We start from the raw sequence: 16625 nt of genomic DNA on the forward strand, positions 1-16625 counted from the left end.
ACTATGTGAAGCTCTCCAGGGGATTTTTTTCTGGATTTTAATTAACATAGATGACCTGCTAAATGCTGTTCTAAGCACTGGGTGTTGATATAAGAATTTTTTTTCTTACGTATAGCCTTCTTGAATTACATTTCTCCTTTCATTTTTATTCCATTTTTTTCTTCATATGATAGCAGGGAGGGTTGACATTTTAGCTGTATTTTGTAGTGACATATTTTAATCAAATATAGTTTATCATTACATTCTTTAAGAGACAGATACTAGCTGAGTGAACAGTGTTTCTGAGTTTTTGATCTGATAATTTTAACTTTATCTTCATGAACTAAACTGATCTGATTGACTGCAAAAGGAAAAGAAGTAAAATTTAGAGAATAATCTGCAATGAAATTACAAGGGAGTATAGTGACAGGTTTCAGAGTAGCAGCCGTGTTAGTCTGTATTCACAAAAAGAAAAGGAGTACTAGTGGCACCTTAGAGACGAACCAATTTATTTGAGCATAAGCTTTCGTGAGCTACAGCTCACTTCATCGAATTTATTTGAGCATAAGCTTTCGTGAGCTACAGCTCACTTCATCGGATGCATCCGATGAAGTGAGCTGTAGCTCACGAAAGCTTATGCTCAAATAAATTGGTTAGTCTCTAAGGTGCCACTAGTACTCCTTTTCTTTTTAAGGGAGTATAGTGGTTTTATTCTTATATGGTTGAAAAACTTCTTTAGATATGGCCTATAGTTCAAATTTGTCTTATAAAATATTAAACAAAAGTTTTGAAATATCTGTATGTTTGCTGTGTTCTATATTAGGTACTCTTTCTGAAAAGGAGCCACTTTGGCTGCACACACATTTATTAATATCACATCATTGTTCAGTTATTACTGTTTTCTTTTCAGTAAGATTAAATTATTTTAAAATCACAAGTTAATTAATTGGGCTTTTATATAAATCTACACATACTTAAATCTTTTAAGTCAGTTTCTTGATAAATAGTTTAATTTTATATGTAATTTTCTTCTAGAAAACCCCATGAAAAATAAGGTTTATAAGTCTTTTTGCTCTTATTCAGTAACAGACCATATATCTGTTTCTGTAGATTTCCTAAAGTAGTATTAAAAAAAAAACAAAAAAACTTCTCTTAATGTTTCAGGAATGCTGACTGGAATGAATGAGACATCTGCAACAATCACTGTTGCTCCACAGAATTCCACTCGTCTTGTGTTACTTGAGAAGGTGGTAAAGGCAGCAAACTTGGGTGTTGTTCCATCTGGTCAAGATAACATACACAGGTAAGCTAAGACTGATAAATGCAGTGAAACAAAGTGATTCGGTGTCAATGTGCGTAATCTTACATTTATAGATATAGATATGTGGAGTTCCACTTGAGAATCGTGAGAAAAATAAGAGTCCAAATTCAGAGTTCCAAAAGGCATTTTTTTAATATTTTCTCATAGGTAAGTATGATTGATTTGATTTTTGAGCTTTTCCTTCCTTTTGTGTATCTAAATTTGGTAACCATAAAAGAAGACTAATGTCAAGCTACTTTCTCCGTTCAGATCTACCAATCTGCCTACATCCTGACTTACAACAGTCCTTACTTATCCAGTTCTTGGCTTCCTCTAAAAATATCTGTTTGGTTCAAAATGCAGCAGCCTGTTGCTGATCAGTGGTCAGGAAGATTTTATCATCCATAACCTCATCCAAAGAGACTCCTGACCTGGCCTGCATCACAGGAGAATCTAGCTATTCTCATCCTTCCTGTCTACTTAGGCACCAAAGACCTAGATTAATTAGACTACTCAAAGCCTTTTCTAGTCTAACCTCAAATACAGAAGGGGACACCTAGAGAAAAAGGGTAACATTTTGAAAGTGCCTAAATTATTTTCGAGCCTTGCTCCCAAATGTGACTTAGGCATTTAGGAGCCTAAATCCCATTGACTTTCATTGAAAGTCACTTTTGAAAAATTTTGGTTAAAATTTTCAAAAACCATGCAATGATGTTGGAAATGCCGAAACAAGTCTAACATGTGAATACGCTTAATTTCTAGACCTCTAAACACCAAATGTTTTCTAGGAGACCTCACTGAGATGCTATTTGACATGAATATAACATTCCCAAAATGTAATGTCTGGAAGATTTCCTTATCCACGTTGACAAATATTTCCCAGTATGGCCCAAAACCACCTATCCATGCTTGGCTTTTCACAAGTAATCTCTGCCCTTACCCTCACAGCTAGTCAGTCCCTGGAATTGATTTCTGAACTAGATGAGGATTTAGGAAATGGAAGCTATATATCTTCCTGTTCTGAATTGAACATCCTCCACCAGGTTGAGATCTGACCCCTTCCTGTTTACAGAAAAACATTTCTGTGCATTTCAGAGAAAATCACCCACTTCTGAGAGAGCCTTTCAGAATGTTAGGAACCACTCATTGCACAGAAGACTGATAATCTGATACATTCCTTCCTTTGAGTTCAGCCCATTCATGTAACAGGATGTCTTGGAAGCACTGCAGGAACGTTGTATCATCTGCACTTCCCTGTGGCATTTGATATAGTCAGCCATGGAATGCTGTTTTACCTCAGACACAATGGGATTAGTGGGATAACATTGGATATGTCTACACTGAAGCTGGGAGCAAGCCTCAGGGCCTGGGTAGACAGTCATGCTAGCTTGCTAAAAAAATAGCAGTGTGGACATTGCAACTTGGGCAGCAGCTCAGGCTTTCAAGGCTGCTCAACCCCCTGTTCTGAGCTCCAAGCCACAACATCCACCTGCTATTTTTAGCACGCTAACTCAAATAAGAAGATAAATAACTGCATTAGAGAAGAACCCTCTAGATTGCTTTGTGCAACTGAGGTCATGAGAGAACCCTCAGAAATTGGTTCTTATGCAGACTTCTCATCTGCACTTCTTATCCGCACTTCTCCAAATGGGCAATAATGTAGGTTGCTCCCCATGCTCCAGGAGAATTTCTTGGCAGTTTTATTCCATTTTTTTCATGTATTTTAAGAAACTTGGAGGATTGAAGAGAGTACTAGACTTTAGGGTTCTCAACAGACCATCTATGAACAAGAAATTGCACATGGAGACATGAGCCTCAATCCTCACCAGCATTCATCCAGAGAATTTCCTCATTTGACTTTCAAGAAGTGGAATTGCACTCCCCATCAGATGGAGACATTAAAGGTTCCTCGGGTTTGCTTTCATATCCTTCCACTTCCCTTACAAACCCTTGCTCTTTTAACAACACAAAAGAAGTGTTCACAAAAGTGTGGTTACAGTCATTGCAGACTTTTGTGTACTTAACCAAAAAAAAGTGGGAATGATTTATACTTCTTAAATCAGAAAACTGTGGCCGCCTTGTAATTGGCAAAGTATCATGTAATCTGGTTCAATATCATGCACGTAAAAGGCACCTGAAGTGTCAAGCAGATTGGCCCAAAAAGATGGGTCCACACAGGGAAATGGTCTTTGAACACTACACTTTCATCTGTCCCAAATACAGTAAGAGCTCATCAACCTGTAGGTAGTAGCAGACACAAGAGAGAAATCTATTGCTCAGAGATAAAAGACCACAGGGCCAGATGTGAAGAATACACTGGTCCTGATTCACTGTTCATTTGCTTTGGTTTTATGCTTGTATAATTCCACTGAGGTCAATAGAATTGTCTATTTAAACTGATATAATGGAGTGGAAAATCAAGCCATCCCAAGACTCTCTGATAACTGTATCCCTTCCCCTCCTTCTTCTTCTTCTTTTTCTTCTAGTCTGAGGGCTTGGCTACACTTACATTTTATAGCGCTCTAACTTGCTGGCTCAGGGGTGTGAAAAATCACCGCCCTGAGCGCAGCAAGTCAGAGCACTTTAAAGCACTAGTGTAAACAGGCACCGAACACTCAGAGCTAATCCCCTTGTGGAGATGGATTACCAGGAGCGCTGGGAGAGCTCTCTCTCAGCGCTCGCGTGCAACCACACTCGCACTTCAAAGCGCTGCTGCGGGAGCACTCCCACAACAGCGATTTGAAGTTTCCAGTATAGCTGTGCCCTTAGTCTCATGTGTTTGGGGTCAGATCTTCAAGTCTGTCGTCTCCATTCCAGTCTGTCTTGAAGCAGTTCCTCAGAAACTCCGCAGCTAATCAAATCCTATTGTATGATCCATCCATCTAATTTTGAGTCTTCCTGCCCTTCACTTACCCTCCACTTGTAAGTTAAACACCCTGTTTCCTATATATTCTTCTAGTCTTTTTTTTTCATATGCCCAAACCATCTAAGACTGGATTCCCTCAACTTTTCTGTAATTGATACCACCTTCATACTTCCTATAATTCGTTTGTTCCAAATATGGTCCATCCTTGTAACTCCAAGCATGCATTTTAACATTTTCATTTCCACTGTATTCAAGATCTGCTCCTGTCTCTTCCTAAGGGTACGTCTTCACTACCCACCTGCTCGGTGAGTAGCGATCAATCTATCGGGGATCGATTTATTGCGTCTTCTCTAGACGCGATAAATCGATCCCCGAATCGACACGTATACTCCACCTCGGCAGGAGGAGTAAGTGGAGTCGACAGGGGAGCCGCCGCGGTTGACTTGCTGCTGTGAGGACGGCCAGGTAACTGGAACTAAGATACTTCGACTTCAGCTATTCAAATTGCGTAGCGGAAGTTGCATATCTTAGTTCGAACCCCTCCCCCCCACCCAGTGTAGCCCAGGCCTAAGTGCCCAGCATTTGGTGCCATACAAAAGTATATTACTTCTCCTCCAAGCCCTGAAACCCCTTCTGATCAAGTAGTATGTATGTTTAAAGCAAAATAGTCCAGTCTGGTATTAATTTCCTCAATCTTGTGGCCATCTGAGCTCTACTGCAAATTGATGTGGCTAGGAACTCAGTTGTGATAGAACTTCCATCTTTAGAGGATTTACTCACACAGGGCCTGATCACTGAGTGAAATGAAAAACCTGAACCTACCAGAGTGGATGCTGAACAGAGTTAGATGAGTTGAGATAGCTATTCAGACAGTTATCACACACAGCTCTCCTTGAATCTAGCAAAGAATCCACATTCAGTGACATCAAATGATTGCATGAGGTGGCTTAGAAAAGAACAATGACTACAATGTCATCTACGTATTTTCTGTTGTGAAATTCTTTCAGGATGACCTGACCACGGGCCAACACTCTGAAAGGACACATGGCAGCAATAAGGTCAGTCCTCTGGTTTGAGATGGAAAAGGTCATTATCTGCTCAACCCAATGTAGCTGGATTGCCTTGTTGGAGATCATGAAACCACAAACTTTTTATTGTTCTTAATCTGTTGTTTCATGGTCTGTTACAGCTTTTGAAACAATGAGCTCAATGTCCATCTCATTCCTAACTGTTCAAGTGGTCTTTGTAATGGTCACCTCTTCTTCCCAGACAGCATCTGAACTTAGAAGCCTTGTTAGTAGAGATTTGTTATCTCATATTCCATTACAACACTATGGCCCTAAGGACACTAGTCAACTGTGCAGCCAAACAAGTCTTCAACAGGAATCGCAATATCCTCCTCCCAGCATTTTGCCCAGATCCAAAACACAAAAATGCCACTATTGCATACTTACCTTTCTTACAACTTTAACATCTGTAGTGATAGCTGAGAGTCCTGAAGCTTAATCTTAAAAAGAAAAAACAGTATAGGAAGTCAAATTCTGTTCCTGAATTTTCACCCAAATCAAAGAAGAAGGGCCCTGACTATGATGCCATTTCTACCTACATCAAAAATATATTGGGGACACATGTAATTAAGTAGGATTAGGAGTATGTTATAGCAGATGAGTATTGAAGTCCTATGTATTGGCTGAAGAAAGTGGAAGAATAGCAATCTGGTCCAATATACACATTTTCATAAAATACTAAAAAATGGAACCCTACAGTATCCACATTGATTCTTCAGTAGCCTTCCTCTGTCCTCCTGTACTTCAGTCTAATATGCTGACTGTGCTCATCCCTCCTTATCGTTTCACTGCCTGTCATGTGCCAGATGTGGTGAATGAGCAGACTGTCTCTCAGAGGAAAGTGAGTTTTGGGTTACTATACAATTTCTGTTTTCAGAGAAGGATGATGTCTGCTGATCAATAATCTTCCCACCCCTTTAGTATGGGGACAGTTGAATTGGGGTGTATCTTTTGTGTATGTGTATTTGTGGATGTATTCAAGATCAGTCTCAAGGATATAGCTGGGAAATTGCTTCTCTGTGTGAATAGCACTTTCCAGTTTTTAGTAACTTTGGAAAAAAACTCTGGCCTAAAGTTGGTATGCAAGTCCCATCAGCTCAAGGCTCAGTATATATAACTGCTCCAGCCCCTTCCAAACAATCAGTAAGAGGGGACGTGACCCACATACTGAGGATAAGCAGAGAAGAGAAATTGATGGGCATATTTGTAACTATTCCATGTTAACTCATTGGAACCCAAATCTGTGTTCCTGCTGGTTAACCAATGAGGTCTTCCTTATAAATCAAAGAATACTGAGGCAGAGCAATAGAAGACTTTCTGAAGACCCACTGTGCCCTGCTTCAGTCCAGCAGCCTCTTCTGAATCTTTGGCCTCCAGATGGTCCTGGCATGGGAGCTCAAGGGAAGTGAAAACTTCCTCTTGCAATGGCTACTATGAAGCAGTTGCTAGAATTGTTCTGCTTCCATGGCTTCTTAATTGTGGGATACAGACACCTCCTTCTACTCTTCTCAGAAGCTGCACTGAGTAACCAGGTAAGTATATTTATAATAGACATAGGATGTACATTTTGCTTCCTAATTTTCTAGTAAAGTCTAGATAAAGGATTAAGTGCCCTAGGCTAAACACTTAACTATTCCAACTGGTTCTTACTGGATTGATGAAGGACTGATACATCAGACCTTATTCTTCAGTTGTAAACCTAGTGGAACATTGAAAGTGAAGTCCTACTTTCCCTATAAATTTCTGCTCTGGCCTTTTAATGGTAGGAGACCAGAGTTGTAAATAGAACATTACATCAATCCCAATGTCCATTTCAGCTTTAAAACTTCTGGAAACCTGAAAGAGTAGGGTTTTTTATACTTTTGTAATACTTGATTTATGATAGTAATAGTGACTTTCAGAAAAAAATTTTTCCAGGTTGTTAATAACCGACTAGGTTAAACCTCAGGCCTTCTACACCTCCAGCTAGTAATAAAATGCCAGAAAATGTCCTCCCTGTTGGTCAGTATTTCTTAAGTAAATATTTCTTTCCCTAACTCAAGAGAGAAGTAGAATGTTTTAGTAGAAATGTATGCTTTTTAGAAATATTCAGAGGCTATAGCTGGAAGGTGTTGCCAATTTACCTAACCAAGTGTTTATCATTCCAGTAAATTAGACTTTCTCATTGGTAATAAAAGGTCTATATATTGAAAAGTGCTGATACAGTTTTCAGGTATCATTAGCATTCAAAGATTTTGATTAATAGGTATGAAATACTTTGAGTAAACATCTTTGTATAACATCAGTCCTTGAAAATCTTTTAATTCCTTAGATATGTTGTTGAATACAAGGAGCTAGAGTTTTTGTTATAGGGTTAGGTTTTTTTAATTAACTTTGCGGAAATCTGCATTTTCTTAATCTTAAAAGTGTATGTGAAAGCTATTTAGATCTTAAGTTAATCAAGATAGATTGTTCTATCCTAGCTTATTTGCTGTCCACTAGAGGACAGCACTGCTTTTGTATCTGAATGCATTAAAGTGCAGAATATGTGCGGCATTTTCTTTGAGAAAACAAACAGCGACCTCTGAGTCAATTGTTTAAACAAAAAGCATTTAACATTTGCAAAGCTAACCAAATGAGAGCTTTTTTTTATCTAAAAGATTTGATCATTTTTATTTGTTTACTTTGTGTAAGACAAACTGTTTTCTGTGATTAAATACCCTTTTGCAAAAGGAAATTTATAGCCTGTTTTCAAAAATGGAAAGTACATAATTCTCAAACACTTATCATGTTAAATGCTTGATTCCCTAAGAACAGAAGAATACAGAGAATAGAACAGATGCGAGAACAAAACAGGTTAACTATTGTATGTTAGTGGTGAGATGGTGGTGTATTGATCCAACTTCTTAACCAATCCAAGTTTTGCAAAGCAGACTTGGGTTCTCAGGCCTTAGATGCTGAGTAGGTTACTGAGCTGATGATAGATATTTGATGGAGGAGTTTGAAAGTGGATGTAGCACCCTCACTGACCATTACATGGAGCAGTTGTAGTAATTAGGAGATAAGTCTTACGGGCTCATTGGCACATTTGACTTTCACAGGGATACAGTGAGATTGCTGAGTAGCAGCTGAGGCCAGGCTATTGGAATCTATTTTTGACAGAAAAAATTAGCATGCTAAAAATGCTACAGTACATACCTGGTCATAGTTTATCCATAAAATAAAATGTTTTTCATTAAACCCCTAAATGTTTAATATGTTCAAATCAAATTATATTGTGATGATAGAAATAAGTGTGTTGAAAATTTTAAGGAAACTTTTTAGTTCAATAAAGTTGTTTTTCAAGATAGTGTCATGCTATCTGAACAGTGAAGAAGAGATATCAACGTTATTATACAACTATTTCTATGATGTAAATGCTCTTTAATTTACTTTTCTCTGCTTTTAATAATTTAATTGATGCCAGGGAAGTATTTTCTGAGATTAAAATCATTAGTTTTAAAAATAAAAAAATGATTCTTCACTCTTTTCTTGTGAATGTTTTACTATTTTCTATTTTCAATATGTTTGAGATTACAAGCTTTGGTCACCCCCGTATCAGAACCATATAGGCATATACTGTTAAATCTGTCCCCAGTATATCTTTATTCAAGTTCTAAAGTTTCTATGACAGCTAAACAGTATAAATATCCAGTATTTTACCATTTTTGAGATCCTTAGGTAATTACAAAGTCAAACTTGTATATAAATACAGTATTAACCAAAGTAAATCAAAACTTCAGAGTACTGATATTACAGAATTGTATAATTATTTATTCTTGATAACACATAGGAAAATAGTGCTTCATAGCTGTTAACTCTGGTATTTGGAAGTAGAAGACTAATTTATACCAGTATTTCTTACATACATTCATTGTGCAACTTCATTACACATTTGTCAACTTTGGACTAATTATTTTTGTACAGCTAGGGCAGGGCATTGCATCTTGTGATCGTCTTTCTTACTAATAGGATTCTGTCTGCTTCAGCAGGCAGTAATTGAAGGCTTCATGTACAGGATAGAAAAAAAAAAAAAGTTTTAGCCTGAGTGGGCCATTGTCACTGTTTCTGATAACCAGCAGAACAGAAAGCAGGAAAAAACTGAACGATCAGAGACCAGGAAGACTGTCCCTGAGAAGAGAAAGTATGTCTTAGTACTGTTGAATTAACTATAGCAAATCCTTGTTTTGTTGTAAACAAACATTGTTTGTTAATGTTCTGCTAGAAATTAACTAATTGTTTTGCATAAATATTGATTATTTAAGAGCAGGTATTGAGAGTAAATTACCGTTTTTTTGCAATGTATCTGGTAACTAAGAATTTCTGTAATTTTTTTCAGTACTTGGACCATGAATTTTAGTCATTTTTTGTTTACAGAAACAGAAAATACTTCAGTTTTTATGTACGGTGGTTATCATTAAAAAGTCAGCATTTGGCAAATGCTATCGCTCTGTAATATCTAAGATACTCAGTTTTCCCTTATATTTGAAATAGTAAAGAACTATATTTCACACATCACTGTTGACAAATGTTGATTTCAATTAAAAAATGGTGATCAAATGCTTTTTTTTTCTCCCCCAAAAATTGCACACACAAAATAAACTTTTTGAAAAATGCAATAAGTTTAAACTGACACTCTCAAGATTAATGGACAGGCTTATTTGCCTTACCTTTTCTTTTTCTTTTTGTTTAACCTGCTGAGAAAGATTTGTTTTTTTGCACATGTATAACCTCCTCCTCTGCCTTCCAAAGTGCTTTTTCTAAATGGAAAAAAAAAAAATACCCATAGCCCAGTATATGCGACTAATGCTATAACTGACACACCACCAGTATGCGTATGCCATAGGGAGAAATATTCGGACAGGAAAACTTTCATTTTCAAGTTTCCAATCTGGTTGATACAGACAGTGGGGTGAGCGATAAATTAAAAAAGAAAAATAACTAGATGATGATGTGGAAATCATCTTAAATATACTGTTTAACTATATAAAACAATTATCACAGATATCGTGGTTTTGTAACTACTGGTAAAAGTTGTTTTTTTCTTTTTTAATGGCAAACATGGTACTTGTACTCATTTACTCTTCATATTTTTCCAGGTCTATTGGTGTGCTACCCTCTATCACAGCAGGCCCATTCTAATAACTGTAACGTTCCACACCTCATGTTGTCCCACTGAAGGTCTTTTCTGCCTCTACAAACAACTACCATTTTCAATTTAAACTTTATAGATACAACAGTGTAGTTTTCCAAGGATTATTCTGAAGCCACGCTGAAGTCTCATGTCATAATAAATGGAATAGCTTCCTGCATTTATGTTAGTGTACTCTGGTAGAAAAAATAGGGATAAAAACTGACATTGTGAGACGAAAAAATGATCCATAACTTCCTATAAAGAGTAAACGTACTTTACATAAGTGATTTATTTTCATTACTGAACGATATTGAATGGTTTTCTCATATCTAAAAATCTAGTTGATCAGATCACAATTTTGTTAAAATCCTAGTGGATTGATTATCTTAAGTGTAAAACATCCGATAAGACTTCTTCTCTTTATCCTAATAATCAGATGGTCCTCAAATAATCCTACTGTAACAACCACTACTTTAAAATATCTGAATAATTGACACAAGTGGTCATACTGATGATCTTGTATCTAAACATCAGCTACCTTATCATTTCAGAACTGAGTTTAACTTTAGAAAGGTACATACCTTTTGAATATGTTTTTACTATAGCTAATTTTTGCAATTTAATGATCTTGTGGATTTTAGGGAACAGACTTTGCTTTCCGCAGCCCCAAACAGTTTTACAGTTTAACTAGCTCTTTCTTTAACAGTGAAATAAGTCAAATGATTTTCCATTAGATGTCTGCTTTCAATAAGTGTTTCCAAATCAGTGTCCAATAGAACAGACATTTAGTAAATATTGTAATTGCATACACACTAATAGTTTAATAGTGAAATAGTGAAATAACGCATATGTAGTTTCTGCAACAAATACACAGACTCATGATTTTATTAGAGAATTTTTATTCATAATGCTTATCTCCTACCTAGTGTTTTAAATGGCACGTATAAAACTGTCTGAACAAGACTGACCTCTGTTGAGGCTTTGGGCTCCATTTGCTTTATCATAACATTGACTTTATATCACTTTCAGTTTTTAATTGAAAAGGGGTAAAAAGAGCCTTGGGGCTATGAAACACTGCAGGAACTCCAGCTACAGAGCTTTTTATGTGTACATTCAGACATAATCTGCTTCTGTGTAGTCCCAAGACACAAGTGTTAAGTAAATAAAGAGACTAATAAGACTATTGTTTACTTAATTATCACCCTGTCAAAATCAGCATGAGAAATACCGAAATTTACATTGTGAAGCAAATAGTCAAGATGACAGACAAAACTAAGTAGTTAATTTTTAAGGTGGTAGTTTTGTAGTTAGGAAAAAGCAAGCTTTTCCTATTGGAGGAAGACCGGGTTAGAATGCATCTATAACCTGGACAAAAGAACTATACTGACCTGTGATAGGAAACTTTTGAGAAATGACTTGTGTCCTAAAGTAGAAAATGTGTTATGAGATTTTGAGGTGCTTAAACATAATTTTTAAAAAAAATTACATGTCATTTAAAGAGAATCTGCTTCCTTCTTAAGTAGCTAATATTTTAATTAAGTCTGGAGTGAAGTTTTTTGAGTATCTCCTGATAAACTCCCTCTTTTATGTTGATGCTAATTAAAGAGCTCCCTAAGGACTTCAGTAGGCGCTTTGCAAGGCCTACGCTAATTGTTAGACATGAGACACTCACCAGTTGGTTTGCTCTTGAATAGCTGACAGCGTGCTGTCAGCACAGCAGTTTTATTTTTATGTATTGTGAGCTGTTGTCAGGGCTAACTGGGTCCTATTGTGGCTGAAGTTGTTGCGCAAATTGAGGCAGATGGCTCTGATTCAGACACGTGTCATTCAGAAAGGGGAGAGGGGATTGGCCCTGCAAAGTGGGGTCACAGTAGGTCACAGACCTGCTCTACACTTGTTAGTGTTTTCAAAAGCCCATGTGCAGCAACTTTGTTGTTCTCAAATATAACACACACACACACACACACAAGTGTGGTACACTCCTTGTGGAAAATGGAAGACTCGGCTGTTGCCATCCTTTTCCTTCCTGTCTCTGGGGCCTGGCTGTGCATGCAGAATGAATTAACAGGATTGACAGAAGTTCATTGTGTCTAAAATGGCTTTTCAGTCAATTGCAGTGCTTAAAAGGCTAGTTTTGCTTTTAATTCCATGTAATTAGTGGGTTCTTTATGTCTTGGAATTTAATAATGGAGCATTAGATCTCACCCTTTTTTTTTTTTTTTAACAGTATTTAGTCAATAGAAAAGTGTCAAATGTTCTGGAGATAAAAAATTAAGGGGAGACGATCTGGTGTTTCAGAAAGATTTGTTTGTTACATAACATCATTTCATATCATATTGGGTATTATGTTTGAGTAATTTAAGTTGAATTAATTCATCACTTGGCATGCAGAGAAAACATTTTCAAAAGGCTACATTTTAACAATTTAGAAAATGCATAACATCATCAGCATCGTTTTAGTATTGGATTTAGTTATTTTGGTATAAAATACTGAAGATTATCCTTTAACTATTAATACAGTTTGTGCACAATGGAATACTTTCTTCCAATTGAAGTACTGTGTGTTAATACACAAAACTAGAATCTAAACAATAATTTTCCTTTAAAGGGACTTCCTTGTCCATAATACAAAACAAAAAATCATGCACTAAATCTTTGTGTCCATATTAGATAATAAAATCTAAATAAAGCTATTTGTGCAGCACTGCACAAATCCTTTTTCTCAGGAATTTGTAGGAGGATTTAGGGGTTGTCCCCTGTCCTGAATTAAATGGAAAAAGTTTTGAAATTTAAACTAATTTAACTTTAGAAAGAATATATGACCAACTTTTGGCTTTATATGAACGCCTTCATGGTGTGTTTGTTTTTTCCTTCAGGTTTGCAGCTAAAACTGTGCACAGTGGGTCACTGATGCTAGTCACAGTGGAGCTGAAGGAAGGCTCTACAGCACAGCTCATCATAAACACTGAGAAACCGGTGATTGGTTCTGTTCTACTGCGGGAGCTGAAGCCTGTCCTGTCCCAGGGGTAACCTGCTTACATCTGGACTTCAGAATCTGGCACACAACAAAAGTGCCTGGCATCCACTACTGCTGCCTTTCATTTATAATAATAGCCCTTCCATCTGGCAGTGGGAGAAGAATACACTCTTGACATTCTTGTCTCCTGCTTTAGAATGCTAGTGTGTATCTATCATGTATGCAAGGGTTTTTTTCCTGCTTGCTAACTAAAGAACATATATTTTACTGTCATTTAGCTACACTCTTAAAAGTATTTCCCAGTTGTTCTGTCCTGGTACTTCCCCTCTCTTTCCTCCCACTCCCCCCTCCACTTTTTCCTGATGCAAAAGATAACTATTTGATAATAAAGTTTGGGGGAAATCAGCTTGCCTGAGAAGTGAACTAAAATGGAAGAGAGAGACTCCAGCAGAATCTACAAGGTACACAGTATAGGATGGATTTATTGTATGAGACGTGTAAAAGGACAATAGACTTACTGGAGAATGTCACTGTCCAATGAAGCTGCTTGTAAGCTTGAACTCATACATGTTGTTATAAACAGTCGTTTCCAGCTACTGCCATATTGTCAAATATTTCTAAATGTTAAGATTCCAGTAAAGTACTGTTATGAATGGACTCTTTTCTCTTTTGTTTTATAGGGAACTGACTCTCTGCATCACTAGGGATACATAAATCTTACCCATTTGAAGTAAATATCATGTGAGGGTTGCATAATGCCTGAATTTTTTAGCAGAGGAGTCTACAGGGGATTGGGCAGGGAGAAATTCATCCCCCTCATCTACGTTCAGCAAGGAGGACTGCTGTGCAGCCCTCACCCCACTGTACCCACCAATCTGCTGCCTATGGGCTGGAATATAGTGTTTTAGCACCTTCGTGTTCTTGTTACTTGAGACACTAGGTCACTATAATTGTGGACCAATTATCCAGTTTATCCCTAAAGAGGCTTTCAACCGCAGTTTATATGGGTCCACTGCAAAGAAGATTTCCAGGATACACAGAGGGTCTGCAGGCAATTCTGCACAGTAGCACTTAAGCGGGAATTAGTTTGTAATGTGGGCCTTGTGCTAGCTTTCTACAGAGGTGAATTTCATTCACAGAGACTGCTTTGCTTTGCTATGTTCTGTAAATTATTTTAAAATTACAAATGGACACCTCACCTAAACGGGACCAAAATGTAGCTCCAAAAACATGCAAATTTTATTAGCAGTTTTCAGAAGTATTATATTAGTCTCTTTCACAATATTAGACTTGATAAAAGCATTATTTAGTTTGCAGTAGCACCCAAAATGCACACAGTGCTTTTCAAATAAGGGACCAACAGTCTATGCTATTACCCAACTTTTTTTTAATCTAGGTGTATATTATGTTCTTTGAGTGATTGCACAATATCCATTCCACTTCAGGTGTGTGCCCAGTGCACTGCTGTCGGAGATTTTTCCCTCAGTGGTACCCATCGGGACAGTACATGCACTGTCTGCTGCCTTGCACTGCTATGCAGTAGTATAAACGGCAGAGCTACCCCCAACGCCCGCCCCCAGTTCTTTCTTACCGCCCATGACAGTTGTTGGAGCCTGTTGTCTTGCCTTCGCATGTTTTTCTCCCCTTTATCTATTTTTTGTACATCGTTGGTGTCCATTTAACCTTAATTTTAGTGTTAGATAGTTTTTAGTATTAAGTTCCCTTTTAATGTGCTTATGCACTTCAGTTTTCTTTGTGGGGTTTCATTACTGGTATTGGGGCTGTGACGCTGTCTGGAGTGACTCACAACCATACCTCAGGGAAGACTGTCAAAAACAGGGCACACAACCCAAACTGGTGGTGAGTTCTATAATTAGATTTCACCAAGCCAGTGACAAATCTGATCTTCTGGATCACTGTAACAGTCTTAACAAGGAGTCACGGACAGATCCCTTAGACTCTCCAGTCTATCTTGCCACCCAGACAAACAGGACTTAGTGATAAGTGGTCACCTACACCAAAAATCACACCACATTCAGGTTGCTTCCAGTTCCAAGAGACCAATCATTTACTTCAGATCAGTTGGGTACCCTAGATCCTATACCACATGCAACACCTGTAGCCAATCCTGTAATAAACTACCTAAAGGCTTATTAACGAGAAAAAGAGATAATTAGAGGTTAAAGCAAAGAAACATATATACACACCAATGAGTTACCGTCTAAATCCTAAGAGTGACAGAACTGTAGTGATGTGTCTACTCAAAGTGTCTTTCAGGGCAGATACAGGAGGGATCTCTGGCTTTAGGTTAGAGTCTCTGGCCCTTCAAAGTTCAAACAGCCAAAGAGATGCAGTGTCTTCTTGTCAGGGATTTTTATTCCCTTCTCCCAGAGTTCAAGATGATGGGATGAGTTCACGTGCACATCTCTTCTTCACAGGTGGGGGTGGGTGGGAAGCAATCAACCGTCTTTTGTCCTCTGATGTTCCACAATGGTTTGTCTGTTGTCTATGGGCCTTTTTTTTTGTTGTTGTTGTTGGGCGGGAGATAACACCTCCTGTGGCAAACTAGTATTTCATACTTGGTAATGTTTCTCTCCTCACTGGTGCAGGGTTGTTTACAGATTATTCAAAGCAAACACTTAAAATATTGTCTTATAAATGGGATATAGATATTATAAGGAGATTAATACATGCAGCAACATACAAGCATTTCATAGAGTATAAATACATTCTTATAAGACTAATGCCTATTTTGAGCAAAACTAACGTACAGGTGATGTGGGTTGGTCTCCAGCTACGAGTTGTCAGTTCTTAGGTAATGGCTGCAGGCTGGGCAAGAGCTGGCATCTGGCCTGCCAGTATCATCGTCATGCCTTGGTCACTGGACTCTGAGCCCTGTCTTTGCTGTAAAAAGCCAGTGCCAGTGATCCATGCTCCAGTTGCCTGAAGTGTCTCAGTGAATCACATCAGGGATCACTTTCAGATTTGTTGAGACTTTAAACCAAGGACCAAGAAAGACAGGAAGGCCAGACTGAAGTTTCTACTGATGAAGGCCATTCTGCAGCCATTCTTAGAGTCTTTCCACTATGAATGGGTACCAAGCACTTCGACTTCAGTGAGGAGTGCTCCTGCTATGTTGGCTGAGTCCCAGCACTGGTTGCCCTCCACGGTACCAAGAAAGACATGTCAGACCTCCAAGGAAACATCCAGGAGAGATTTCAGAGGAGCAGCCGTGTTAGTCTGTATTCACAAAAAGAAAAGGAGGACTTGTGGCACCTTAGAGA

At 37.8% G+C, this 16625-nt stretch overlaps 1 protein-coding gene across 3 annotated transcripts in view; it reads left to right on the plus strand.

The window, feature by feature from the left end:
* Positions 1-13998, plus strand: part of AP3B1 (adaptor related protein complex 3 subunit beta 1) — a 343754-nt gene extending 329756 nt beyond the window's left edge. For 2 of the 3 annotated variants that reach the window (XM_084629231.1, XM_084629233.1), the window contains 2 exons: positions 1144-1282; positions 13241-13998. In XM_084629231.1, coding sequence (XP_084485357.1) covers positions 1144-1282; positions 13241-13394 — 293 coding nt within the window. In that variant the 3' untranslated portion in view covers positions 13395-13998. Of the gene's footprint in view, positions 1-1143; positions 1283-5152; positions 5204-13240 lie in introns of those variants that run through there. The other variant, XM_084629232.1, reaches the window with a different exon arrangement.
* The last annotated feature ends 2627 nt before the right edge of the window (positions 13999-16625 follow it).

This window comes from Lepidochelys olivacea (genome assembly GCF_965140295.1).
Source record: "Lepidochelys olivacea isolate rLepOli2 genome assembly, chromosome: 5".
NCBI classification, from domain to species: domain Eukaryota; kingdom Metazoa; phylum Chordata; order Testudines; family Cheloniidae; genus Lepidochelys; species Lepidochelys olivacea.